This window comes from Choloepus didactylus, chromosome 4, assembly GCF_015220235.1.
Source record: "Choloepus didactylus isolate mChoDid1 chromosome 4, mChoDid1.pri, whole genome shotgun sequence".
Lineage (NCBI taxonomy): Eukaryota > Metazoa > Chordata > Mammalia > Pilosa > Megalonychidae > Choloepus > Choloepus didactylus.
In genome coordinates this window covers 114342246-114369498 of record NC_051310.1, presented here as the reverse complement: position 1 = coordinate 114369498, position 27253 = coordinate 114342246, and the positions used below count along the sequence as shown (strand labels likewise).

At 46.3% G+C, this 27253-nt stretch overlaps 2 protein-coding genes across 5 annotated transcripts in view; one reads left to right on the top strand and one right to left on the bottom strand.

Moving 5' to 3' along the window:
* ZNF609 (zinc finger protein 609) overlaps positions 1-27253 on the top strand; it is a 350879-nt gene that overhangs the window by 311603 nt on the left and 12023 nt on the right. For 3 of the 4 annotated variants that reach the window (XM_037833715.1, XM_037833714.1, XM_037833716.1), the window contains 6 exons: positions 718-3058; positions 4015-4381; positions 5819-5994; positions 6246-6462; positions 7004-7082; positions 7399-11844. In XM_037833715.1, the coding sequence (XP_037689643.1) occupies positions 718-3058; positions 4015-4381; positions 5819-5994; positions 6246-6462; positions 7004-7077 (3175 nt within the window). In that variant the 3' untranslated portion in view covers positions 7078-7082; positions 7399-11844. Of the gene's footprint in view, positions 1-717; positions 3059-4014; positions 4382-5818; positions 5995-6245; positions 6463-7003; positions 7083-7398; positions 11845-27253 lie in introns of those variants that run through there. The other variant, XR_005216444.1, reaches the window with a different exon arrangement.
* On the bottom strand, positions 13133-26341 carry OAZ2 (ornithine decarboxylase antizyme 2). The gene is given in 6 exon segments (XM_037833717.1): positions 13133-14325; positions 14591-14676; positions 15519-15694; positions 17004-17084; positions 17086-17161; positions 26134-26341. Coding segments are annotated over 6 exon segments (570 nt in total). The 5' UTR covers positions 26154-26341; the 3' UTR covers positions 13133-14194.

Below are 27253 nucleotides of genomic sequence, written 5' to 3'. Positions count from 1 at the left end.
TCCACTCTCTTAGAAACAGCCTGTTCCAGCTGCACCTGGAACAAGATAAAACAGTCTACATGTCTACAAAGGAACCAACTTCAGCTGAGACTTTAATTCTAGGTGATGTTTTGAGCTCCTTGAGAAGCCATGAGGAATAACCCCTATGTGCAAATCTCCAAACATTCAAAGAACTCATGTAATGTTGAATTGTAATGTTGGTGTTAATGTTAGGGGCTTGTTAATGTGAATAGATCCTTTGTTCTACCTGGCTGTACATTTGTGACAAGGTATGTAGGGGAAAGGCATTGGGCTGAAAATAGAGCTAGATTCTGGTCCAGGCATTGCCGTTATTCAACTGTGTGACTTTTGGCAAGTCACTTAGTATGCCTGGCCAGTGATACCTGAATGATACCTGGATGATACCTGAAGTCTTTCCTGAAACCATACCTACAGCTATATATAGGAAATGCAGACATGACTGCTCTTTGTTTTATGGAGCAAATGGCATGGTTTAGAGGCCAGTGTTAGGGAATAATTTACAACAACTAGCATGCGGAGAGATCCTAGGAGCTCATCACTTAATGCAGTTGCGTGCATTCAAAAGTTCCTTTAACAAATCATATTCATTGAAAATGAAAATGTCCAGCTGGACATTTCTTCTATAGGTTGCAGCTAAACTAGTTTGACAATTTTTTCTGCTCTTTATGATATCTTGTTGTTTTATCCTTTGCGAAGGTTCTGTGACTCCCCGACCAGTGACTTGGAAATGCGTAATGGTCGGGGTAGAGGCAAACGCATGCGTCCCAACAGTAACACACCTGTCAATGAGACAGCCACAGCCTCTGACAGCAAAGGGACCAGCAGCAGTAGCAAAACCCGGGCAGGAGCCAATAGCAAAGGCCGTCGGGGCAGCCAAAACTCTTCAGAGCATCGCCCACCTGCTAGCAGCACCTCTGAGGATGTCAAAGCCAGCCCTTCCTCAGCTAATAAGCGGAAAAACAAACCCCTTTCAGACATGGAGCTGAATTCTAGTTCAGAGGACTCCAAAGGGAGCAAGCGTGTCCGTACAAATTCCATGGGCTCAGCCACTGGCCCCCTCCCTGGGACCAAGGTGGAACCCACTATTCTGGACAGAAATTGTCCCTCCCCAGTCCTAATTGACTGTCCCCACCCAAACTGCAACAAAAAGTACAAGCACATCAATGGACTTAAGTACCACCAAGCTCATGCCCATACAGATGATGACAGCAAGCCAGAAGCGGATGGAGACAGTGAGTACGGAGAGGAGCCCACCCTCCATGCAGATCTCGGAAGCTGCAATGGTGCATCTGTCTCACAAAAAGGTTCCTTGTCCCCTGCCCGCTCAGCTACCCCCAAAGTTCGGCTCATAGAGCCCCATAGCCCTTCTCCTTCAAGCAAATTCAGCACAAGAGGCCTCTGTAAGAAAAAGTTGAGTGGAGAAGGGGATACAGATCTTGGGGCCTTATCCAATGATGGCTCTGATGATGGACCTTCAGTAATGGATGAAACAAGCAATGATGCCTTTGATTCTTTGGAAAGGAAGTGTATGGAAAAAGAAAAATGTAAAAAACCCTCTAGTTTGAAACCGGAAAAGATTCCTTCCAAGAGCCTAAAGTCAGCCCGGCCCATTGCCCCTGCCATCCCTCCTCAACAAATCTATACCTTCCAGACAGCCACTTTCACAGCAGCAAGCCCAGGCTCCTCCCCAGGCTTGACCACCACAGTGGTCCAAGCCATGCCCAGCAGCCCCCAACTCAAGCCCATTCAGCCCAAGCCCACTGTCATGGGAGAACCTTTCACAGTCAACCCTGCCTTGACACCAGCCAAGGATAAGAAAAAGAAGGACAAAAAAAAGAAAGAATCTTCAAAAGAACTTGAAAGTCCCCTGACCCCTGGGAAGGTGTGTAGAGCAGAAGAAGGCAAAAGCCCATTCAGGGAATCATCAGGAGATGGGATGAAAATGGAGGGGCTTCTAAATGGTTCATCTGATCCCCACCAGAGCCGACTTGCTAGCATCAAGGCTGAAGCTGACAAGATCTATAGCTTCACAGACAATGCCCCCAGCCCTTCAATTGGAGGTAGTAGCCGCCTAGATAGCACTACCCCTACCCAGCCCATGACTTCCTTACATGTAGTAACCCAGAATGGAGCTGAAGCCAGCTCTGTCAAAACCAACAGTCCTGCATACTCTGACATCTCTGATGCTGGGGAGGATGGGGAAGGCAAGGTGGACAGTGTCAAATCAAAAGACCCCGAACAGTTGGTTAAGGAAGGGGCTAAGAAAACCCTTTTCCCCCCTCAGTCACAGAGCAAAGACTCACCATATTACCAAGGTTTTGAGAGTTACTACTCTCCAAGTTACACACAGTCCAGCCCAGGGGCTCTGAACCCCAGCAGCCAGACAGGGCTGGAGAGCCAGTCCCTGAAGACAAAAAAGGATGAGGAGCCTGAGAGCATAGAGGGGAAAGTGAAGAATGATGTCTCTGAGGAGAAGAAACCAGAGCTGAGCAGTTCCAGTCAGCAGCCCTCTGTCATCCAGCAGCGTCCCAATATGTATATGCAGTCCCTTTACTACAACCAGTATGCCTACGTGCCCCCCTATGGCTACAGCGACCAGAGTTATCACACCCACCTTCTGAGCACCAACACAGCTTACCGGCAGCAGTATGAAGAACAACAGAAACGGCAGAGCTTGGAGCAGCAGCAGCGGGGACTGGACAAAAAGACAGAGATGGGCCTGAAGGAGCGGGAGGCAGCGCTCAAGGAAGAGTGGAAGCAAAAGCCATCAATTCCACCAACTCTCACCAAGGCCCCCAGCCTGACAGACTTAGTTAAGTCAGGACCTGGCAAAGCCAAGGAGCCAGGGGCCGACCCTACCAAATCAGTCATTATTCCCAAGTTAGATGACTCTTCAAAACTCCCCAGCCAGGCCCCAGAAGGACTTCAGGTGAAGCTGAGTGGCACTAGCCATCTAGGCAAGGAGGCCTCTGAGGCTAAGGCAGGTGCTGAGTGTGGCCGCCAGGCAGAGGTGGATCCAATACTCTGGTACCGACAGGTAACTGTGGTCCTGGGAAGAAGTGGAAATACTGTTTGATTGTCTTTCTCTCTTCCTCACAAATGAGGGCTGTCCTTATGTAGTGGTTCAACAAAATTGAGAGTAGCAGGAGAAATCTATAATTTTAGGGATTCTTTACCTTTGTAAATCATTTTAGTGTTTTTTAAAAGTACTTTTATATCAGTAAAAGGTGTTTTTCCTATTTGACAAAAAAGGCCCAGATAACTTAGCTTGATTTGTCTGAGGTTACTCAGGACTTCACTAGCAGAGCCAGTACTAGAACCCAGGTGTCTTGATTCCTAATCCAGTATTTCTTCCACTCTTTAGTTTCTATGGAATGAATTAATGTTCTCCCCATTTTAGAGTAGGCCCAGAGTGTACTACCCATACTGACTTTTTTTTAATACCTATACATTTTTTATTAAGAAAAAATGTAATGTTTATATACAAACATATATGTCTGACCTATTGTTAAAAGGATATTATAGGTAGAGTTAGAACTAAGAACTTAGAGTCTCATATCTTGCTCTGCTCATGAGACATAGAATGACTTCCCTTCCCACTTGATACCACAGTTATACCTCCCCCTTCAGACTTACAGCTTTCCACCCTCTGAGACTGCTCTGAGTAAGTAAAAGAATTAAACATCCTTGAAAAGGGGGCAGCCTCTTCTGTTCAAGAAGTTGTTTACCCAGAATGTTTGTTCTCTCCTAGAGAACATCCACTGGTGGATTTTTCTTTTCTTTCCTCTCACCTTGTCTTTTTGTGGGGGAGATGGGACTTTTTAAGCAAGAGGGACCCAGGTTGGGTTGTAAATGAAGATCAATAGAGGCCAAGATTATACTCTGCCCCAGGTATCTCATAATTATCTGCTGTGGTATTTCTGCTGAGACCTTGGGCTTGAAACATCTCCCTTATCTGTAAAGTACTCAACCCTCATTCTGTGATTGTTGTAGGAGGCAGAGCCCCGGATGTGGACATATGTTTATCCTGCCAAATACGCAGACATCAAGTCAGAGGATGAGCGGTGGAAAGAGGAGCGGGACCGCAAATTGAAGGAGGAAAGGAGTCGGAGTAAGGACTCTGTCCCCAAAGAGGATGGGAAGGAAAGCACAAGTAGTGACTGCAAGCTGCCCCCATCTGAGGAATCTCGCCTTGGGAGCAAGGAGCCCCGACCAAGTGTCCATGTGCCTGTGTCCTCCCCACTCACCCAGCACCAGTCCTACATCCCCTACATGCATGGCTATTCCTACAGCCAGTCCTATGACCCCAACCACCCCAGCTACCGGGGCATGCCTGCTGTGATGATGCAGAACTACCCAGGTACAGCATCCTGGTGCCATTTGCTGTTCTGTTTACTGGGAAGGGAAATGAAGCACCAATTCAAATCCAGAATTTTCTTGGTGAGCACTAGTAAGGCTTATTGAAGCTCAGTTAGATGACAGCCCTTTTTAGAATGTATCTTTCTGTGAAGTGGCCACACTAACCCTAAGCTCCTTGACTGATCCCTAATTATAGTCTCTGGGACCACCTCTCCCTCCCTTGGTCCAACTAGAGGGTTCCCTCTACAGTCAGTTTACATTGCCAACTGAAGGTAAACTTGCTCTCTACCACTGCCATCTTTTCTTAGTTGGTATTTTTTTAAGCATAGTTCTGCAATGTGCTAGACACTGTGGAGAATACAAAAGAAGTTGAAAAGACTTAAGGATCTTACAATTTAATTGTAGCAGGAGAGATACATGGAATATTAAAAATTCAAACCAGGACAATGTATATATTCAATTGCAAGATCATGTTCAGCTATAAAGTCAGAAGGCAGTCAGAAATGGGAAAACAGTTTTAAAATCAGATTGGGGCAGAGGGAGTCCAGATAGAAAAGGTTCAGCTTAGGAAAGATAAGTTCTTTACACTGCTGTTGATTAGTTCTTGGGTAGAGTGGGAGGGGAGGGTGGAGTGGGTTTTAAATATTTGTTAATGTCTTAGAAGAAAATGCTCTTTCTCTACTTGCCGATTTATTGTCGCTGGAGGAGCTATAGGGGAAGCTTCTGGGGTGGAAGGGCACTTACTTAACTCACTCCTTAGAGCTCGTAACTCCCTACAGGAAAGCAATCTAAAAGTCTTGATGTTCTGATATAACATTATAAGGCAAACTCTAAATAAGACCGTAAGCTTTTCAAACAAAAGCTTTTCTCACCTCATGGTATTCCTTTCTGTCACCCCCACCCATCTATATAAAAGCCATAGTTCTGTTTATTGAGTCTCCTGCTCTGTGCCAAGCACAGTTCTCAGTGATTTATATCCATTATCTTATTTAATCTTCCCTGTCACCCTATGAAATAAGTATCGGTATCTTCATTTTGATGGTAAGAAAACTGAAGCTCAAAAAGTTGATAATTTGCTAATAAGTCTCAGAGGTAGGATTTTCAGCTCAGGGCTATCTGAGTCTAAATAGTATCTTTCCACTTTACTGTTTCATCTCTCCCAGATGAGTCTCTGAAGCTGGTTCAAAGAACCATAGTAGAAGTTGGCTGGAGGAAACTGAGGGTCATATGCCTAACATCCCTTAGCTAGTTTTTACTGTAGAACTCTCGGTTTCTACCCAGGGATGAAAGGACAAGCCAATAGTCTCAGCCTGAGGACACCATGGTAGAAAATATCTCAGCCTGTGCCTAAGAAAGCTGATGCTCACCTAACCAAGTTCACCAGAGTTTCTACCACCTCTTCCATCTCCTTCACTACTTTTTATTTCTCCTTTCCCAGGTTCATACCTTCCTTCCAGCTACTCTTTCTCCCCATATGGCAGCAAAGTCTCAGGGGGTGAAGATGTCGACAAGGCACGAGCCAGCCCCAGTGTCAGCTGTAAATCTGGCTCAGAGTCCAAAGCCCTGGACATCTTGCAGCAGCATGCCAGTCATTACAAGAGCAAGTCTCCCACGGTAAGGGAATTGCAGTGATGCTACCTGTTATCCAAAGACAAGTGAGGCCAGATCCAGGGTCTGGGAGAAGGTAAGCAAGTTCAGGCCCAGACCACAGTCCAGCCTGGCTGATTTGACATTGACCCCACTGGGGATACCTCCTTGATTCTTAGATGTCCTGCATCTTTAGGGAGTCTGTGGACCCTGGGCATCTCATTTTTGTGTGTGTATGTGTCTCACTATAATGCTTTTATGTCTGCTTTCATTTCCAGATAAGTGATAAAACTCCTCAGGAGAGAGATCGGGGAGGCTGTGGAGTAGTTGGTGGTGGTGGCAGCTGTAGCAGCATCGGGGGAGCAGGCGGGGGTGAAAGGAGTGTAGACCGGCCCCGCACCTCCCCTTCCCAGCGCCTGATGTCCACACATCACCACCACCACCACTTGGGGTACTCATTGCTCCCAGCACAGTACAACTTACCCTATGCAGCAGGTAAGCCTCTTTACTCCACCTCCTATCTTTTTGTTTCTACCCTAGTAGCATTGCCCACAGCAAGAGGCCCCAGGCAAAAGTCCTTTTTCAAAAATTTAAAAAAAAAAATTTTTTTTAATTAAAAAAAAAGTTTTAAATTTTTTTGGAACTTTGAGCCTGAGTCCTGTCTTTCTACAGACAGTCATTAAAGCATGTGGCATTTGTTTCCTCCCTTGGAGCTTGGGAACTCTCAAACTCCTCCAGTTTGTACTCCTTCTCAAATACTGGCTTTGATATTGAGAAGAATAAGGAACAGGTATTCTCACAGCCAAAAAAAAAACATGCAATTGAAAAATAGAGCCCTACTATCTATTGCCAGTCACTGTATCTGGCCAAATATCAGATTTTTTTTTTTCCTCTAAGTTCCCCAAAACTCAGTGGAGCTAGGAATTTAAGGGGAAATTCCTCCCAATACACACCTTCCCAACACCCTGCTAAAGGGAAAGTGCTCAGTAGAAGGGCCCTGGGAGCACTACACTAACATGTTCTCTTCCTCACTTAGGGCTTTCTTCTACAGCCATTGTTGCCAGCCAGCAAGGCTCAACTCCCTCACTCTACCCACCCCCCCGGAGGTGAAAATGGTAAGTAACTGTTGTTAATTTGGGGCAACATATAGAGCAGGGATAGGCCATACCTGGATTACAGACCCCTGTGGAGCCCAGGTGGTGGGATGGCTCTGTGGGCTGAGAAGCATGGGAAGTGGTAATGGTGGAACTCAGCCAAGCCTAAATCCAGAATCTCCCATGAAGCCATGTGCATCTGAGAGGACCTGTGGAACACAGATGTTCCCTAGGAACCATACTGGTCTCCCCCGCAGTTTATTTTCTTGGAGCACCACCTTGTGGTTGTTTTGCCAGCAAGCTGAGGGCCTGGTATCTGTCCATGTTTCCCTTGCAGAACACCAAGTGCCCGGATAAAGACAGCTTCACCGGCCCGGACTGGTTCACCCAAGGAGGTGCTGGAGGTGCCATTTAGACATCAGTTAAATGGTGTTGAGCATCCTGTTTGCTGTTTCCACCATGACCGAAGGCAGACCCTTGGCTGTCTCACCTCCACCAGATCCCCGGACTCCCTGCCCCTCCCTCTTCCTCAGGAGCTGGGGAGCTGGTACATAACAAAAATATTTATTCTCTTGGCCACAATCGTGACTGTTGTGGCCTCTCTGGAGATGAAGGCATAGGGAGCAACCAGGGGAACATGGCCTCAGCCCAGAGAAGTCACTGCTCTGTTCCCCAAGATCCTGGTCAGCTGCTGGAGCAGTATCAACCCCCAGGGAGGGACACCCAAGCACTGGGTAAGGTTTGAAGACAGCACAGCAGCCATACCCCTCTCACTGTCATTACCACCATCACCAGATCCTGTATCTCCCCAGCGTTTTGGGCCTCGGGCAAACATGGAGGAATTAGAATCTCAGGAAAGAAATTGGGAGCTGTTTTCCCTGTAATTGAGAAAACATGGTCTTCAAATATGAAGACTCCTCCCTCTCACATGAGCACATATAATTGCTCAGAGCCTAGCCTGGAAAGGAAGACCCAAAGCATTTGTCCCACCAGGGCCTTGAGCTCCTATCAGGGAGAAGGCAAGGGGTCCCAACCCCAGCACAGGGCTCCCAAGGGATATGGGAGTAAGCTGGAGTTGGAGAAGCTGGAGCTGGAGCATGAATGGAGTCTATGAAGTAGAACCTGCATCCCCACTAAGTCCTGCTGCTACCTATCCCTCAACTCCTTGCCCTTTTCTCTCCTCCCTCCTGACCCCTTGGTGCCTTTCCCAGGGGGGATCTCCGAACTGATCTCTTCTTTTCCACAGCTCTTAAGACTCAGGCAGATAAAACAGTATTCCCCTCACATGGGGAGCTTTGGAGTCTGCCAGGTCACCTGAGGGCAAGACCCAGGAAGCAGGTCTTGGGAACACCCAGCAGTTCTTAGAGATGTCCTGTCCATTCAGCCATCTGAGTAGCCTCCTCCTTTAGGGCCACAAATATATACAGCCCAAGTTTCTCTGTCTACAAAAACATTTATATAGCTCAATCTGTAACCTCCTTTTGTGCCAATATAAGCCGTGTTTATATGTAACACACTTGGTTTGATTCTAGGGGCCACTGGCCATGGGAGGTTATTTGTTCCTTAGACTCTGGGATAATTCATCTAGGGCCACAAAGTATCCTCAGCAGAGCTGTGATTTGAGGCAGCAGACTGCTATCCTTAGAAATGCAGTTTCCCAGTCCAAGCTTTATGCTCTTTTGACCTGGAAAGTGACAATGATTTGGTAGCTTTATTAGAGTCACTTCTTCCCCATGGTGTGGGGAGTTCTTGCTCTTACTTTACTTTTAGGAGATCATCCCTTTGTTTCCTCCTCTGCTACCTTTCCTTGAGCCTCTGGATTGAGAGAGAAAGACTGATCTGACACCAGCTTAAGCTAGAAAACAGCTTTTGTGACCAGAGTGCCAAAAGTGAAAGTATAAAGGGAGGAGCGTTGCTCTGACTCAGTTTGGAGAATGGGGGAAGAGGGGTAGGAAACTGTAAGCACAATGCCCAGCAGAGTTTAGTTTCCACAGGGCCTGGAGTAATATCTATGTCTAGGGGTATAGATAGGCTGAGGTCACAGGGTCATTTGCCCAAGACGAGCCACCTCTGACCTACAGACCTTTCCTCTGGGTTTCCATGTTTTGTTTTTGTTCAATTTGGGTTCTGAGACACCTCCCCCCTCCCCACTCCCCACCCCAAAAAAAACCCCCACTGTTTAGATCTCTTGGCAGACCCTCAAGCAGCCTTCTTTTTAACCCATCGTTCCCTCTGCCTCCTGCTGCCCCAGTGGGCAGTGCTCTGAGCAGCGACTTCCCTTTCATCCATGGAAGTAACTGATGTGAACACCTTCACCCCACTTAACCTGAGTCACCACCACCAAAGGGATGACTGAATTTCAACCCGATTATGCCCTCCCAGGTTCCTGTGGGGTAGAGCTAAGGGTCTATCTCTGTTCCTGTTTGTTTTTAAATATTGTCGTGTGTTTTGTATCTGTGGCACTGGCCTCCAGTGTACTCTGTACATATTGTAAAGAAAGTTTGGAGTAATTTTCTTTCCCGTTGGGCAGGCATGGCCCCACATTCCCACCTTTTCCACTTCGTTCTGTAACACAAAGAGGAGAAAGCTTCTGTATTAGCAGGGCAGCCTTGGGTTCTGCAGAAGGGAACAGTTCCCCCCGCCCCCACTCCCCTTAAAAAACATTTGGCTCTTCGATTCTTGTATCTAATTCTCCCTTAAAGAGTAGGAGGTGCTCAAAAGAGCAGATGAAAGCAAAAATGGCAGAATGGCACTGCCTTTTCCTGGTCCATGATCCTTGCCAGAGCCAATCTTCCCTCCCTGAAATAATACAAAGCGACAGCAGCCATACAGGAAATAGAGACCCTTGACAAGTGCTGTCTACTTCCAGCCTCTCTACTTGGCAAGGAGGGACAGGTGGGGGGTACATGTGGCACCTATGACCTATTCAGAGGGATGAGGCACTCAGTAAGGATCTCCACCTTACCCCAGGGGCAAGGGCTGAAAAAATTTGCTGCTAAGGGCCCAGACCATCAGACCAAAGGCTCTGAGCCACTCTTGCTCAGGCCTTCATGATAGCTCAGGGTTTGGGGCTCCCCTAGGTTGGGGCCAGGAAAGGGAACAAGAGCCTCATCCCCAGGTAAGATAGCTAAGGATTGGAGGAAAGCTGCACTTTAGGATTCCCATCTATTTCTTCTTCATTTAGAGTGTGCCAGCTCCCTTTATCTCCCTTTCCCTGCCTTGGTCATTTAAAAAAAGTTTCCTTCTCTTATCCACCCTCTCCTCACATCCCAAGGTCAAAGGACCACAGAAGGATAAAAGGACACCCCATGAACAAAAGAGTGATTCTTGAATCTCTTCTCTTCAGGCTCTAAGGTGAAGGTGGAAGGACTTAAGAGAGTTGGGGGTTGACTGCAGAAGGGCTAAAGAATTATTGTATATGGACTTTTGAGGCAACCAATGTCCCTTATTATCCCATATATCCCCATGACCATCCCAGTGTCTACTCTGATGCCCTCCAAGATTAAACTGGGCAGCTAGTTAACCCCATAATTCTGGGCCTTTGTTATTTGCTTTATTATGAGGTCATCCCAGAAAGCTTTCTGATGATCCCCCCTGCCATGGGCCCCTCCCAGTATTGAACCCCTCCCAGGCCCTGTCCCCAGCCCCTCCTGCCCCAGCCCACCCGCTTGCCTTGGTGCTCAGCCCCACATTGGGAGCAGATTGGGGCAAGCTGGAGGCCCGGGCTGGAGGGGCAGTGTTGCTGTTTGTAGCTTTTGTTCCATTGGCGTTGCTCTGTTGGATTTAATTTCAGTCTTCTTATTCTTCCCTTCTGTAAAGTGTACATTACCAAGTTCCTTGTTTTTTTATATATATATATAAATATATATATATATATATATATAAACTGTACTCTTTTTGCCTTTGTACATTTAGGCAAGAAGAGAAAAATAAATCTTTTTAAGAGACAATCACAAATCTGTGAGGGCTACTGGTTATTTCTCCTGGAGTTTGCTGCTGAGCTGCCTCCCCCTTCCAACTTTTCCATTCTCCCTCAGCTTTCCTGATCTTCCTGGTCCTGCTCCATAGGCATCCTCAGCTTCACCTTCCCTGACTGATGGCAAGCTGTTGAATTCAGTGTCCAAACTACCTGTCCTGCAGCCCTTTCCTATCCAGCATTGTTTTCTGGCCTGCACACTGGCTTAGCCCAAACCTTAATCCTGTGCCCTGGCCTCTCCTCTCTTCACCTTTAGATCTCATTCACCAAAGTGGCTTTGGATCCCTGGGTACTCTGGGAATTACCTCCTGGAGACCCTGGCTTTGAAAACTCACCTGTAAAACTATGCAGCTGAGAGCTCTCTGCCTACTAATTTGCATTATTCAAATCTGACTGGGAGTCAGAACTGATGGATTTTAAGCATAAGTGGGAAACTGTCCCCAACTCTCCCCACAGAGTCCAGCCTCCAGAGAGCTCTGATTCCAAAGTCCAGAGAATCACTCCTGGCTGGTGGACTCCTAGCTACCCCATCAGAAAAGGGCTAAAGGTTTATGGGTCAAGAGCATTTGATCAGAATTTCAAAGGGTGGTAACATTCTGAAACACAACCCAACCAAACTATTGTTTTACCTCTCTTAACTTTCTCCTCTTCCTCTACTTTCCTCCTCTCCTCCTTTGGCCCTTTCTCTCCCTTTTCCTAATTGGCTTTGGAATTGAAGTATATTTTTAAATTATTTGTTGTATTTATTGAATAAAGTTTTAATGTCCCTGTTCTTACATTTAGACTTAGTTTGCCTTTCACATCTTATTCCCCACCCCACCCCCCCACCCCCCCACCCCCACTACACAGCACCAAAGATTTTTAAGTGGCTTTTTTTAACCAATGTGTAGCTTTTAGGTGCCCTATGTATTTCCTGTCAGTGGTCTTCAATAGCAAAATTTTCCTTTTTAAAAGAGAAATCTTGCCTGAATGCCTTGGTTTCCAATTCAGCTATTCCAACTCAGGCTGTATTGAAGAGGAGCCACCAGCAGATGGCAGCAGAATTTCAGGTGTGTTTCCCATCATCTACACTTTTGGGGACAAAAGTAAAGGACTGTTTTGTCGTCCTTGAGTTTGAGTTTAACACCTGAATCTAAACTGCCTACATCAGCTTGGCCATTGGCATTTATGTGGATCTCTGCTAAGATCTCACTGTAGTTACCAATTTTTAGTCACTGGCTTTAGGCTGCTTATAGGGGATATCTGCTCAGTAAGAAATCTTCAAACCTTTCTGATTTCAACTGTGAATGTCTCTAGGCCCAGACCTGCTCTAGGAACACTTGGGGCAAGGGGAATTGTACTCACTTCTTTGAATGACTGTCAGGTGGAGACCAAGGTAGAAACACAAGCCCCAAGAACAAAATGAAAATAGGCCAAAAACTCTTGGAGAAACTGAGGACAGCCACGGCTTAACAGTAGACTGTTCCAAAACTGTAGGAGGTAGAAGAACATACTCAGCACTTCACTTGGAAAAAGAAAATCGGTAGGAAAAAATGCAAATAAGCCCTTGAGAAATTAAAAAATACATAGGTGAAGAAGGAATCCTAGCCCCTACAGTGACCTTAGGGCCCTGGGCTCAAAAGGAGAAAACTTACACCTTTCTAGGGAGGCTGTATACTTCCTTCAAAGACCTCCAGGAATGGGACTGTCTGGCAGCACCATGCAAAAGCCAAAATCTAGTTTTATGGCCCAGCCTTCTATATAACAGAAAAAACTAAGAACAGCTTGGATCCTGGGTATAGCCTCTATTCTGAATTAAGCTGATGTGCACACCCATCTCTCCAGGGGGCTCTGTAGGTGTGTCCCAGACTGCTAGCAACCCCACATTTCAGTGTAACATGACTCCAGATACCTTGGCCAGTTTACCCTGCTGCACTGCCATTTTCCTGAGGAGCATGTACCACACCCCTACTAGGTTAGGCTCTGGACTCAAACGATAATAGTGGTAGGAAGGTGATCCTGAGGCAGGAATAAAGAACAAACAAACCACAACTTTACATCAGTTTATTGACACAGTAACACAACACGCTTGCCTCCCTGACACCCCCCACCACCCCCTCTCACCCTCTTCTAGATCTCTCCCCCTTCCTCCCAACTTAAAATAAGCTATTCAGTGAAAATAGAAAAGGGCAGGCCACTTCTATACACCCAGTCCCACCCCTAGGCCCCGTGGAACAGGGTTTCAGGCACTATTCAGAACCTGTTAGAGAGGAAGGGGAAGTTATCACTATGCTCAGCCAGCCAGAGGCATCCAGACCCTAAGAATAGATTATGCCACAGACCCCAGGCCCTGAGTTGCTATTCCTCCTTCTCTCTGCTCTGACCCTAGGAAGGAGACCTTGGGGCCTAGGCCTGCTGCCAGGACCAAGAACTTCTGGCAATGGTTTGAGAATTGGAATTTGGCTAGTATTTTTTAAGGCCCAGGTACTTCCAAAAAAGCCCTGGTGATGGGAGTGAAATTCAATGCCCCTATGTATAAAATGCTTTGATAACATTAAACAGATTAAGCTAGCTTAACGAAATACCAGAATAACACTAAGCTGTAAAGGAGGAAGGGTCAGACCTGCTTACTCCAGGCCAGACACAAATGCACACAGAGAAGCCCAGGTGGAGTGTCAAAAACGCAAGGATACTGCCCAGGAGCTGAAAAGCCTATACCCAGGAGCCCCTGGGGTGATAGGAAGCAAGGAAAGAAAAATAATACCCAAGTCTTAAAAACCAAATAAGAAAGCCCAACAGCAGGGGAACCTGAGCCTGACAGTGCTGCCCACCAGCCCTTCAGACCTTGCCCCTGGACCCAAATAGCCCCTCCCTCTAGGCAGTGTCCTCCCCTAGGCTAGATAGAGCACATCACACAGCGCAGTTTAAAAAGCTTCTAATGCCAGTTCATAAACATCTTCATTTACTATTGGTGATTACATGTGAATAATATGTTTATAATGTTCTTTATGGAAAACAATTTCAACAAGTCAACTCCAAGAACACAATAGGCAACCCTCACGCTAAACCCCTAGTGTCCTTCCCTAGACACCAAGGAGCCCCCTCCTCCGTCCCAGGGCTGCCTGACCTTCCCCTCTTCCCCCATTGTGGCTCTTGGGCAAAGCATTCTCCGTGACCATTAGTCCTCATCGGACAAGTTCTGGTCCAGGGGGTAAACCATGAACATCACATCTGGCCGAGAGGGGACACAGGGATGGCCTGGACGCACAATCTCAAAGCCCAAGAAGCTGAAGGTCTTCAGGAGTGGTGCTGCAGAAGATGTAAAAAGGATTCTGATAAGGAACACAGGGGTAGGTTCAAATCAAGGGAAAACTCAGATGGAATAAATATACACTAGGCCTTTTCTAACCCTCAGGATTGGCGCCCCCCACCCCCACCCACCCCCCACTTCTGTGATTTCCCAGACTTTATAAGGCAAACCCAGAGTCCCATCTTACTGTACAGAAACTCCCTTTTCTCCTCCCCAGTCCCCCACTGTCTAGGCAGTAGCTCTCAGGTTGTTTCGATCCCTCACCTCTGTCTTCCCGGCCCTTCCTGAAGCAGATGAAGACATAGCTCACTTTCATCTTCTCTTCAGCGAACTCTAACAGTGCTAACAATCTGCAAAAGACAAAACTACTCAGGCCCACCACCACCTCCCTGAACTTCCCTCCCTTCTACTCCCAGCACTGCCCCCTCCCCCCTCCCCAAAGAAAAAGGCTTTTTGAGGCTTACAGCCAACATTATATAGAGGGAAGCTCCAGGGAGAAGGTTCCTATTTCAAGCAAAGTTCAGAAAGAAATAAGCCACAATCCCTAAGAAAAATGTTATTGAATTATCTCTTCCTGAAATAGGGGTTCTTCATCTGAAATTAACAATAACCAACTTAACTAATGTAGTTCATGAGACAGAGTTTAGGGCCTAGGAAAAGAACCCATTTCTTTAGGGGTCCTCCAAGAATGCCCAAGTTTGAAATAACCTGCCATTCAGAGGGACTCTGAGGGAACACTGTCTAAAAGAATTTACTAAAGAGGTTCGGGCCACTCAAAATAACTTCCTCCTCTCAGGACTATTCTTACACACCTGGCTGCTTGGCCAGGGCCATGTCCAATCCAATGAAATCCCCCTCTTATCTCTCAGTTTCCCGGCCTTTTGAATTTCCCCATTGTATGGTGGCTCACAGGGGATTTCCTGTCTGCTGAGAAGAGTGAACCATGTGGCAATTAACTGGCAGGGATTTGGTTAATGGGATAATGATCTGCTTTAATTATAACCTAGAGCATGACTATTTTATTGGCTAAAAATAATCCCTTACAAAATGGTTTGCTTGAAAAGCCTACCGCTTGGGAAGAGGCACAGATTCTCTGACTCGTGTCTGTTATCCCCAATAAGCATACACCCTTCTCTGGAACAGGATCTCTGTTCCCATTTGCCCTTACCCTTACTCAACACTTGATCCTTACCCTTCTTTGCTCCCATCAGCTAATAATCCATCTGGGATTTCTACAAACAGGCTCTGGCTGGACAGGACTGCATCCCAGGAAGAGATCTTCACCTCGGTGACCTCATACTGGAAGTGGATGATGTGAGGTTTTCCATCGTTCACAGGGAGGTCCTGGGTCACAGTGAGCTTCTCGTCCTGTAAAGGAAATCAGGGCAGAGGACTAGGTCACTAATGCTTCTGGCCACATCAGACATTCCCTAATTTAGGTGGTGCTGGGAGTCCCCTTGGCCCTATCTCAGGGTAGCATGGGATAGAGAAGATGCTGAAAATGTAGGGCTGCATGTTAACTAAATGGACCCATCACTCATCAGGCATTTCAACCAGTTGATACTGGCTAAAAGCCAGTGATAGGAAGGGAAGTATTTACCAGATGCCCACCAGGTGCCAAGAACTGTGCAAGGTGTTTTTCCATATATTACCTCAGTTGTCACGACAAACACCTGAAGCAGACATTAATATCTCCATTTTAAATATGAAGTACTAAGGCCCAGAACATGGCTTCAAAGCTAGTAAATGGCAGTATGTTGAGATTCAAGCCCAGGTTTCCCTGACTCCAAAGCCCATCTCCCCCACCCCCACCCCCACCATGTTGTTTCCCTTACCTTTCTTAAAGAGACTCATCAAAAATAAATGAGGATGTATAAGGGTTTGGTTGAGACCCAGATTAACCAAATCCTGATTCCAGGAAGTCTGCAGGGTCTACGATACCTCACCTGGGTACAGTCTCACAATATCAGAGTTTGGCTGCCCTGCTACCTCTCAACCCATCTTAGAACCAACTTCTGGGCCTCAATCACAGTATTAAAAGGCAGCAAATAGCCGCCTGTCCCAGGCTAGATCACTTCTTTTTTTTTTTTTTTTTTTTTAAATAATTCCAAACTTACATATGGGAAACCAGACCACTCTTGGGGTAAAAAAAGGAAAGATAATGGGGTAGATTCGCAAGGTTTTCCAAAGCTACTGGCCCATGCCATATGCTGCCAGGTAGATACGTGATTGCCCCTCTCTCACTGCCACACTACCCCCACCCCCCACACCTGCACTTCACCATCAGACTGGTAATGGAAAGAAATCAGAATGCTCAAGAGTTGAGGACAATGGGAAACTGCTGTCCCTGGCCCTGGTATTTCTCAAGAGACACTGAGAAGTAGTACCAGAAAGAGTTCTCGCACCATTCCCACTTAGGACCCTGAAACCACTACTCAAGTGCTGACCAGCAAGCTGAGAGGACAGCCGAGTATTCACTTGGTGCTGATATTCTCCCTCTGGTATTCCCCCAAAGCCACCTAGCCTCAGTTGAGAGTCCTTCCCCAACCATCCCACTGGCCCAGCCTAAGAATCACAAGACTAAAGAACTAAAGAAAGTGATTACTGCCCATGAGCAGCAGCTCAATGGTGCATTGAAGGCCCTGCCCCAAGCCTTCCACTCCAGGGTCCTCCTTACCTTATATATTAGAGCTGAGAGAGAAGGATCCCTGCTGCCCCCTCGCCCACCGGGGATCTTCGACAGTGGGTGAGGGGCATCAGGAGCACCACAGAGGCCCCGGAACAATGTGCCTGCAGCACTGCAGCTGGGGACAGTTACTCAAAGGCAAAATACTACTGCAAAAGACAAGGAGGTAAGCCAGTAAACACCAAGATGAAGAGTTAACTCGACATCCCACCCCAACCCTTGTCCTGGTTGTCCCAAAACAAGTGCTCTAGGATTACACCACTGCCCTAATTCCTTTGGCTTCAGCTTCCAGAATACTCCTGTCCTCTTAAGGGCAGGAACCCACCATTCTACAGAGGCACAGAGAGTTCTGGGAAGGCCAAATAAGTCCAATTGGATATGTCTGACCAGAGGAGCACTTGTCAAACATCTTCAAATAAATCTCTGGTGCTGAGCAGACTTTGGGAGGGACCAGATTTTGGCCTGCCTACTAAGCAGAGCCTACCTGGGACATCCCCCACCCCCCAACCCCTTCCCTTATCCCAATAGTGCCTTAACAACCTATGTGGCAGAATCAGTTTACGGAATCGCTTCAGGCTGGAAAGAGGCATATGGGCCTCAGGAAGTCAGGGCCGGGTACCATCTCCCTGAGGACCTCCAAAGACCATCTACCCCATGATGGCCCACTCCTCAATATGAGCAAAGAAACCAGATAAGAAATCACTTACTCTAATCCTTCGAAGGTCAAGAATTTAATGAAACCCATGGATTTGGTTCCTGGAGAAGAGGTGCACTACAGTACATAGAGTATTATGTATCACTGACATGCCACCAAATGCTGGGTCTCCTTGCCTTTCTTTGCTAGAATCTGACTTGGGCATAGGAGTTTAGGTAATGTATTGATGTGATCTGAAAAGACAGGTCAGGTGTGTGGGGTGTGGGTAGGGAGGTTGCTAGGAAGAGGTATATTGCTATGACCTGAGTAAAGAAGTCAATAATCAGATGGGTTACAGAGAGTGAAAGGCTCCTAAAGGAGTTTCCTGTCATTTTCCAGATTAGCCACCATGATTCCCAGGTGACTCAACAGGGCTCCAAATCTGCTTCATTGCCTTCTCAGAACCCAATTTAGTGGCTTCTTAGGCTGAGATGTAGCTCTCCCTAGTCAAAGGACAAGTAAAGCAGGGAAAGAGGTAAACTGTGCATGTGTACCATGACTCAGCAACAGGCTTGTCCCATGGCCCCAACACAGCAGCCTCAAGACAGCTGGAATGCAGTGGATAACATATATGGGAGGGTGCTGATATGGGAGGGTGCTGCAGGGATGTGTTGGAGCTGGCTCACAACTGTGCACATCTCTTCCCAACTATGCATTTAATGACATTGTGTTGGTAGCTTGACTTAGCCAGAGGGGGAGTATTTACACCACAGAAATCAGCAAAAGCTATATAAATCCAAGCTTTTTTTTGTCAAGAGCCAGGTGTAAAATGGTGTGAGGCACAATTCTTCATACTGTCCTTTGCTTTATATGGCGTGAAATACCAGATTTGAGCTCTTCACTTATGCTCAGAGCAATAGAACTGAACTCATACCTAACATGGCCATGGTAGAATAATCAAAGGGACAGTCCACTTAGACCCTCAGTACTAGCAGGCCAGTATTGGCACTCCAGCTGAAACAGGAAGCGCAAATCCCTCATGAATCTAGCTCAGCTCCTAGGATCTGTTCTTTCAAGGATTTCAGCTGGGGGCCTAGAAGTACACTTGAAAACTTCTTTGGGAAATGGAATTCCCAGGGAAGTGTCCATGGACATCGAGCAGTGGCAACATTTGGGGGTGATAACTATGTGCCCCTTCCCTTGCCTCCTCTGGAAAACCTCAGGGCCTCCTTACTTCCCCATTTTTTCACCTCACCACAGCTGTTAACAGAGGAGCATGAGAAAGGGCTATGGTACTATTTTCAAAGACAGAGTCATTTTCTGCTGGGAACAATGAACTCTTACGATTACCCCTTCCAATATGTCAAGGAGCAGAAAAATAGTGTGTCCAGGCAGGAAAAAATAAGACAAGGGGGGTTTCCCCCGAGCAAAGGCACACACAGATCCTACATAAGATAACCTTTCCATTCCCTAGTGACCACTCTGGCCTATGTTAACGTTCCTGCAGAAACACCAGGGAAGCTGGACCACTGGAGAAAGCCTGCTCACTTGTACTAGTCAATGGAGCTACCCAAGGACTGGACATACCCCTTTTGGTGTAGACAGATGAGATGTAGCCTTGTATAACAGGATACTTGCTTGGGTTCACAAGACAATCAGATTAGTAAGGGCCCTTGCAATTCTAGAATTATGGTGCCAATTCATTTTACTTCAGACTAATTCCTTAGGAATTATTCCTCTAAGAGTCTTTAGATTGGAGATCACCATCTCACCCCTGCCCTTCATTCCCAACCCATTAGATGATTCTTAGCTAATTTTTATTAAAAATGGCAAAGAGGCCAACCCACTGAAAAAGATCAGAATAAGGTGAGTGGTTTATTTTTTTAGATCCAAAATTCCCTTTGTCTTCCTAGAAATAATCCCTGGGACCTGTCCTGTGGTCTGGCACTAATCTACAAGCTAATGATATTTCTGGTTTCCTGAACTTTCTCCCCTTCAAATAAATGTGAGAAGTCTATGCCATAGTAACAAATCATTAGTTCCCCTCTCTAACACACACACAATGATCCTGGAGACTTTTTCCTCCTCCCTCACAAAGTCTGCACAGGTAAGCAAGTGCGTATGAGTAGAGGGAGAGGTGGGTGTTTCAGGCCCCCACTCTGGGATCCAATTCCAGTTCAACTAAGAAAAACAGCTGGGGTCTGGGATAAGCTTAGTAGACAGCAGATCACAATCAATTATTTTCACCATCCATCATAATGGATCTGTTTTTAGTTTACTTTATGTGAATGGCAAATTGCTTTCAAAAAAACTGACTTTCATTCCTCAAATGAGAAGGGGAGAGAAATGAGTACTTATGTGATGGTTAAAGAAATTAAGGGGGATGAAATTGTCCAGCAATGGCACTCATTTCTCTAACTGGCTTTAGTGTTCAAAATGATAATGATATTGGGGCAAGAACTGCCAACAACCTTACTAGAACAGTGAATCCTGGAGGAACTTAAGTAAATTGGAGAAAGTGGCTTCTAAACACAGGTCTTCCTGTTACAAGATCCAAACCAGCTTAGGTTACATATTCAGGTTAGTCCTGTTTCTAACTAGCTCCAATGCCCAGCTTTTTCCAGTCCTTCCTCAGATCCTGCTCACTCCACTGTGGGGGTAGGGGATGGGGCAGGCATGGTTTAATGTCCTTCCTACCACCAAAAGAATGATTTAAGCTCAGTCCATAGGCAGAAAAGATCAGGATGATAGAGATGCAAATGTATCATACTGAACCCAAACACCCAGCTAGGCTGGTTCTATTTTGGGGGAAGAAATATATACCATGCTGGAGATAAAACTGTCAGGGATCCAGCATCCAAGTCAATTCCAAAGAGAGACGGGAGATTAGAGCCGATCTGTTAGTGCCTTTTATTTTCTCAATTGTTATCAGACATGCCCTTAGAAACACTCCTTAGAATACATATGAATGTTACAGAGATACCATACCCTGGTGCCTCTAATTTAAAACATTCTGTGAAACTGTTGTCTGAAATGTCCTTAGCAAGTTATAACTTCATCCACAGACAGACGGTGGCTGTAGCAGATGTATTCCTGGGAAATGTTAATGGTAAATCAAATTTTATAATTCAAATCCTATTTTAAAATCTCTAGGGTGCTCACTATTTAAAGGAATTAGCCTTAAATATCTTGATAAAGGATCTCCTGTTAAAGGAAGAGTCACTTCTAGTTGACTTTGAAATTAATTTTGAGTTTCATATTTGGTTTGCCCAAAGCATGATACAGCATGCTACACAGAGTAGAGATTTAATATAAAAGTAATATTGAGGCTAACTTCCATTCAGCTACATCTAACAAATACTTGAATTCAAATTCTCCTTGATATTCTTTTGATCAAGTTCCACTTGAACCAGTGGCCTCCTTAGCTCATTCAAGTCTGTACCCTTTCTGTCTGGTTTCGTACCTGTCAGAGGAGGGTCAAATGGCTCTAGTATTACTGAGTATTACTGACCTTTTGGTATCCAAAGAAAAGACACAATAACCACATTCCCAGCATTCTACTTCCATTCCCTCTTTCAGCCTGTTCTGACCCATTCATGTCTCAGGCCCTGCCTCATATAATCCTCTCTAGGGTGCCCTCACTTCCCTCACACAGGCTGCTTTTACTCTGAGACTAGGAATGTCTCCAACGACTAATCCCTATGGAAAGGGGGACCAATCCAGGGTTAACATCAAATTTAGCTGAAAAGAAATAGGAAGAGGGAATTTTGGCCACCTTCAGTCTAATATGACCATGGAGGCTGATTTCCATTTGCCAATTTCCCTTCCATGTGAGAAAGCAGCCCTGGACAGATGCCAGACATAAGTCATTTCACTAGGGCTGTTCTGCATTCCAAAGGGAGTTTACTTGCTAGGCACCATCATCAAGAAAATGATATCATCACTCTGAATCACAGATTGAAAACAAAAGTGAGTTTTGGTTCATTCTCCACAAGAAACACACTTATGGTGACAGAGTATGTGTGCCTATGAGGTGTGCTCTTTTCCTTAAGATTCTCTTACACAGCTGATATTGGTACAACTTCCACCAAAGGTAGGCAGAGCCACATTTTGCTACACCAGAGGTGGGTGAATAACTTGGTAATTATACTTTAAAATAAGGTCTTAATTTTACATTGTAAATACCTAAATCTTGTTTGTATAGTAAGCTCATCACCCAGTTCCAGCCCCCTTCCCAGTAAAATAATTACTTCATTATTTATATAATATCAAAGGCCTAGGAAATTTCTTAAGGCTTATTTTATACCAGGCTTTTTATTCTGCTGCTGCTAACAGGAAATGACCTGCTTTGTTCACGTTAAGTAACAAAATTCTTGCTCACCTACTCAGCCATTTCTGGTCTATAGCTTTCAATTAGGCTTCACAGCCTTCTGAATCATGGCACCTACTTGAATCAATACTGCATACTGTTTCAAAAAGGGATGAATTACTCTTTTTTTTTCCTAGAAATGCACAATTGTAACATCACTCTACCCATTCTTCAGTCCCCTTTTTTATATTTCTGAGCAGCTCTAAGGCTAAATTTGGATTTCTTGGCAGAAGGGGAATTGCTATTATTAGTCCACACTGCTTTCTGAAGTATACCTCCAATTTGAGGGAATTCCTGACTATTAAGACTAACTCTATGGGGTGACCTTGAAGGCACGTCCTGGGAAAACTGGCTCTCCCTATCACCCCTAACCCAACAAGCCACTGTGCCAATAATTAGTGAATAACCAAACCAAATTCTTTGGGGAGAAACAGAAATGCCATTGTCCAGGAAATCATTTAGTGAAGATGCTCAGGGAGTTCTAATGTGCTTTTGTGCCCTGCCCACCCTGTCCCACCCCCACTCCACCCTACCCTCAACCCTCCAAAAAACACCTACAGAACTATACACTTCTCCCGAAGGCCCATCAGCACAAAGAATGATTATGATATGCATATCAAGCCAGTTCTGCTCCACAAACTGTACTGTCACAAGGTACTAAGCAAGTCCTAGAAAGACTGTCTCCCTGCCCCTGGAAATCCAAGGAGAGAAAGGCTATACAACTTGATGCAAAAATCATTTCCTTTGGGTTTTTTGTTTGTTTGTTTGTTTTTTCATTTCCTTGGATTTAAACCTCATGTTCAAAAATCATAACAGAGGTACTTGTGTCATCTTGCCTCCCCCACCATAAGGAACTCTGACATTTAGGATGCACCAATCAGAACAAGACTGGAAAGGAGAACCTTGTTTTCAAAACACACTTTTGGTTCTCCTGCATTTTATTTCTTCCAGAAAATCAAGCCTCCAACACTGAAGCCAGGGATGCTGCAAATCCCAAGCCCCACTTGATGGAAGCTAAGCTCCCAACCAGCAATCCTCTCTATAGATACAAAACACCAAGAACAGTAACTGGGAAGAACATCCGGTTCTTATCAGAATCCCTAGTTAGGGCTCTACCAGGATTCCTTTTAGAAAGGGGAAAGCCAGAGGAGGCTGGGAAACCTGCTATGGAAACAGGATTGCCATAACTCAAAGAAACCAGACACCCTGTACACACCACCCCACCCCACCCCCAGGCCAAAGTAGAGAAGCACGATTCCAAGACCTTGTTCCTGCCCAGGCCTTGGCAGGCCAGCTGGCTCCTCCTTCAGCCTGCCTCTCATATAGCCATGCCCCTCAAATTACCAACACACTAAGCAAGGGCCCCAGAGACAAGCAAGCCTGTTTTGCCATTCAGGAAACTAACCCAAGTTAAGCTAACCCAACCCCCTCTTTTTACATGTAAGCACACTGGGTAAGTCAGAACTAGAACTCAGGTCTCCACATCACAGTGGGTGAAGATCCTTATATGTTGGTCTCAATGATCAACTTCTTCAGGGCTCCACTGCATAGGACTTGGCACCTAGGCGCAGCTCAGTCTAGAGACTCCAGAGAGTGTCCCCTGAGACAAGCCCACTTTCCAACCCACACTGTGGAGTCACCCAAAAATAAGAACAGAAAAAATCCATCTCACATACCCCTTCAGTGGGTTTTCCTGTAGGTTTCTTGCTTTCCTATACCCCTGCACCTCCTTCTGCCCTCTCTCAGACCTGTCATCTATCCTCAGCACACACAGCCTTCTTTATAAGTAACATCTTTTACATCCAGCACCATCCGAGTATATAACTACCTCCACCTCCTCAGCTCCATAGAGAGGCTGGGTTAGAGAAGATGGAATAAAAGAGAAAAAGGTATGCAAAGGGAGATACACAGGGAGAGTCTCGGGAAAAGAAAACAAAACAGCTGGTACCTTGGATAAAGAGGGCTTGGGAGGCAGGGATAATGGGTCAAACAGCACTATAACAAACCAGGAGTTTATTTTCTTTCTGCATGAAGGGAAGAAATGAGGATGGGAAAGCTACAGAGTCTGAGATTTGAGGAAAGAAGAAGGCTAATAGCTGAGAATTGAGTATTCCAAGGTAGGAGAATTTAAGAGGTTGTTGCAGGTATCTTGGGTATTTCTGGAGAGTACCTGAGAAAGAAAGACATCTCTGAAGAAGACAACGCCCTTTTCAGTAGCAAAAGGGCTGTCACCAACTAAAAGAGTATGATTGTAAGGACTAACACCTTCCTGGAGGGCAATGTTTCTCAACCCTGGCTGCACAACAGAAAGAATTACCTGGGGAGCTTTAAAAATATATACTAATAAAGAAGCCCCACCCCAGGCCAATTAGACCAGAATCTTTGAAGGTGGGGCCTAAGTGATTTTTCAAATATGCGGCCAGGGTTGAGAAACACTTAAATACAAAAAAAAGCTGAAAACCCAGTTGGAATATTTAAAGATGATGCTGCTGAAGGGGTGGGGAATGGGAAGTTAGAGACCATTTTTAGTGAGAAGGGAGCCCAAGTGTGATAGGAACCATGAGTGGCAGTTAGAGCCCTATGTGAAGAAAAGGAAAAGGAAGGCCATGTTTATAAGAATTGAAGTCTAGTTCTGGATAGATCATGGCACAATTTGGAGGGTTTGCAGGAAACTGATCTGCTTGTAAAACAATGAGGCCCAAGTGAGGGGCAGAGGCCATAAGGCCAAATCTGGGGACAAAGAGTCCAGTGTGGGGGAACTAATAAGATCCATACTTGTTTTGGAGGTGACAGCAACAAGTATAGGAAAAGGGGGAGAAGGAATTGAGCCCAAATTGTAAATGAAAGCCAATCTAATGTATCTGAGACAAGTGGAGTTTAAAAATGTGGGAATCAGGGAATTATGGAACGGTTTCACAGAAGAGATGGGAGCAAAAACGAGTATATTTGAGGGACAGATGGGTGAGAAAAAAGAAAAAAGAGGTGAGGTAGAGAGGAAAATTGATCAATGAATTCCACCTACTTTGGGCCCAGGAAGGCTATGGGATGCAAGTTTTGAAACACACAATTTCAAAAAATTGTGCAGCTTTTCTCTCCAATTAATGGGGGGAAGGCTGTGGTCAGATTTTGAAGGAGGAAACTTTCTCCAATTAATGGGGGGAAGGCTGGGGTCAGGTTTTGAAGGAGGAAACTTTCTAAGGCCCACTTTCCAGAGCATGGGACCTGATTTGAGGCACTGGAGGTACAGGGAAAGCGGATAGTCCTTAAAGGCTGAGCGGGCTGAGTTCTGTGGAGCTGATGATCTAAAGATGGGATTTAGTTAAGACGGGAAGGGTAAGCATAAAGTGTTTAAAGGGTAAGAGCTTAGAGGAGTGTGAGTGGAGGAGAAGGGACCCCATTAGGGGAATAGGATAGAGGTTAGGAATCAAGTCCAAAGTGTTTGAGAAGTAAAAGGAATGCGGATGGGAGAGAGGTGTAGAAGAAGGGAGAGAAAAGATGAAGCTGGAGTGAGGGACCAAGGTGAGGACTGGGCTTCGTTGTAAAAACTATTAGGTCTGGCATGGGTGGGGGAGGGGGAGGAGTGGGGGTAATGGGTCCAGCTGAGAAGCTGAAGGATGGAGCCTGAAGGGGGGGGGCGGTTTAAGACGACGGTGATGAGAGGAGTCTGGGTGGGGGAGGGGGGACAGTTTCAATTAGGGAGGGGATTTAAAGAGGAGGGTTAAGTGACTTAAAGGGGGAGAAAGGAAGATTTGGGGGAAACGGGAAACAATTTGGATAATCAATATGAGGCAGGAAGCCCAGTTTGGGGAATGGGGCACCGTTCGGCGGGGCTGAAGGGTAAAAGACCTAACTGGAAGGTTGGGTCCCAGTTTGTAGGGGCTTTAGGGGTGGAGGAGGCCCGGATGAGAGGAATGAGCCAGGCTGGAGGGAGGGGGCTAAGGGACGGAAGGAGACCTAATTGTAGGGCTTAGATTGGGGTGGCTGAACTGGGGAAGGGACCCGGTGGGGGGCGGACGGGGCCCTGCTGTGGGGGCGGGAACCGATTGTGTGGTGGGAGAGGAGGCCCTCGAGCATTCGAGGGGGAAGACGGGGGCGGGGAGACTGGGCCGGGCCGTTACCTGTCCTGGGTGTTTATCATCCTCGGCGGCTCTGCTCAGGGTGGGAAGAGGCGGCGCAGGGAGTGGGTAGGTGGATGAGTGGGTGGGTGTGGGGTCGCGCGCGCGGGGCCGATCGCTGCAAGCTAGGTCCCTGTCAGGCCGCGGGCCGGGAACCCTCCTCCTGCCTCAGCGAGCGCCTGCCTCCAACTGACCCTCCCCGGCCGCCGCCGAAGCCGCCGCAACCGCCCCGCCCCGAGGGCTCATTTGCATATCCCCACCCCGGCGCCGCGCGGTGTCCTGGGAAACTGGGGCCCCACAACAAAGGGCAAAGCACCGCCCGCCTCCGCGCAGGCGCAGTAAAGGCCGGTAGCGGGCAAGGAGAGGTGGAGCGGTCATTTGGGCCTACCTGAAAGATGGGTTGAATTTCAGCAGTTTTCTGAGCATTGACCCGACCTAGTCCTCGTCCCTAACCCTTATTTGCCTGGGACCGAGGGGAGCTATGTTATTTGTAGGCCCTCAGAGGATATTTTATTAAAACAAAATCGGAAATCTAAGTGTACTACGTACACCTATTAGTACCATTTCCAGTGAGAGCCCAGGCTCTTAGATCTCGTTTCCTCAGCTTATGATGCAGGTCAACGATCAGTTGAAATCAACAATCTCTGCACTTTGAAAACACAGATCAATGGTCTAGGCCCCAAATACTGGTTCCTGGTCATCTCAAGACAAATATCTGTAGGTCACCATCACTAACTTGTTTATGGTCACATCAGATCACGAGTGCAGCTACTCTTAGATTAGTCATGCACGGTTACTAGTTCATTCACCTCCATTCACTCTCCCTGCTAGTCCTTATTCACATTAGTGACGTACCCAAAGGTCACAATCACTGGTGCACTTCAACACAATCATCAAAGGTCCCAACCCTATGTTCACGGGCAACCTAGGCTGTAACTAAGAGCTCAGATCATAGTGGGTCGCTGTCACCTCAAATCACATTATTCATTAACATATAATTACTGAGCAGCTACTTACTACCAGATTTGGGCAATGTGTTAGAACCCACGAATACTCCATGATAAACCAGACAAGGTTTCTGCCTTGGGTGTCACAATCTGGTGAGAGAGAGAGACACAGAGAG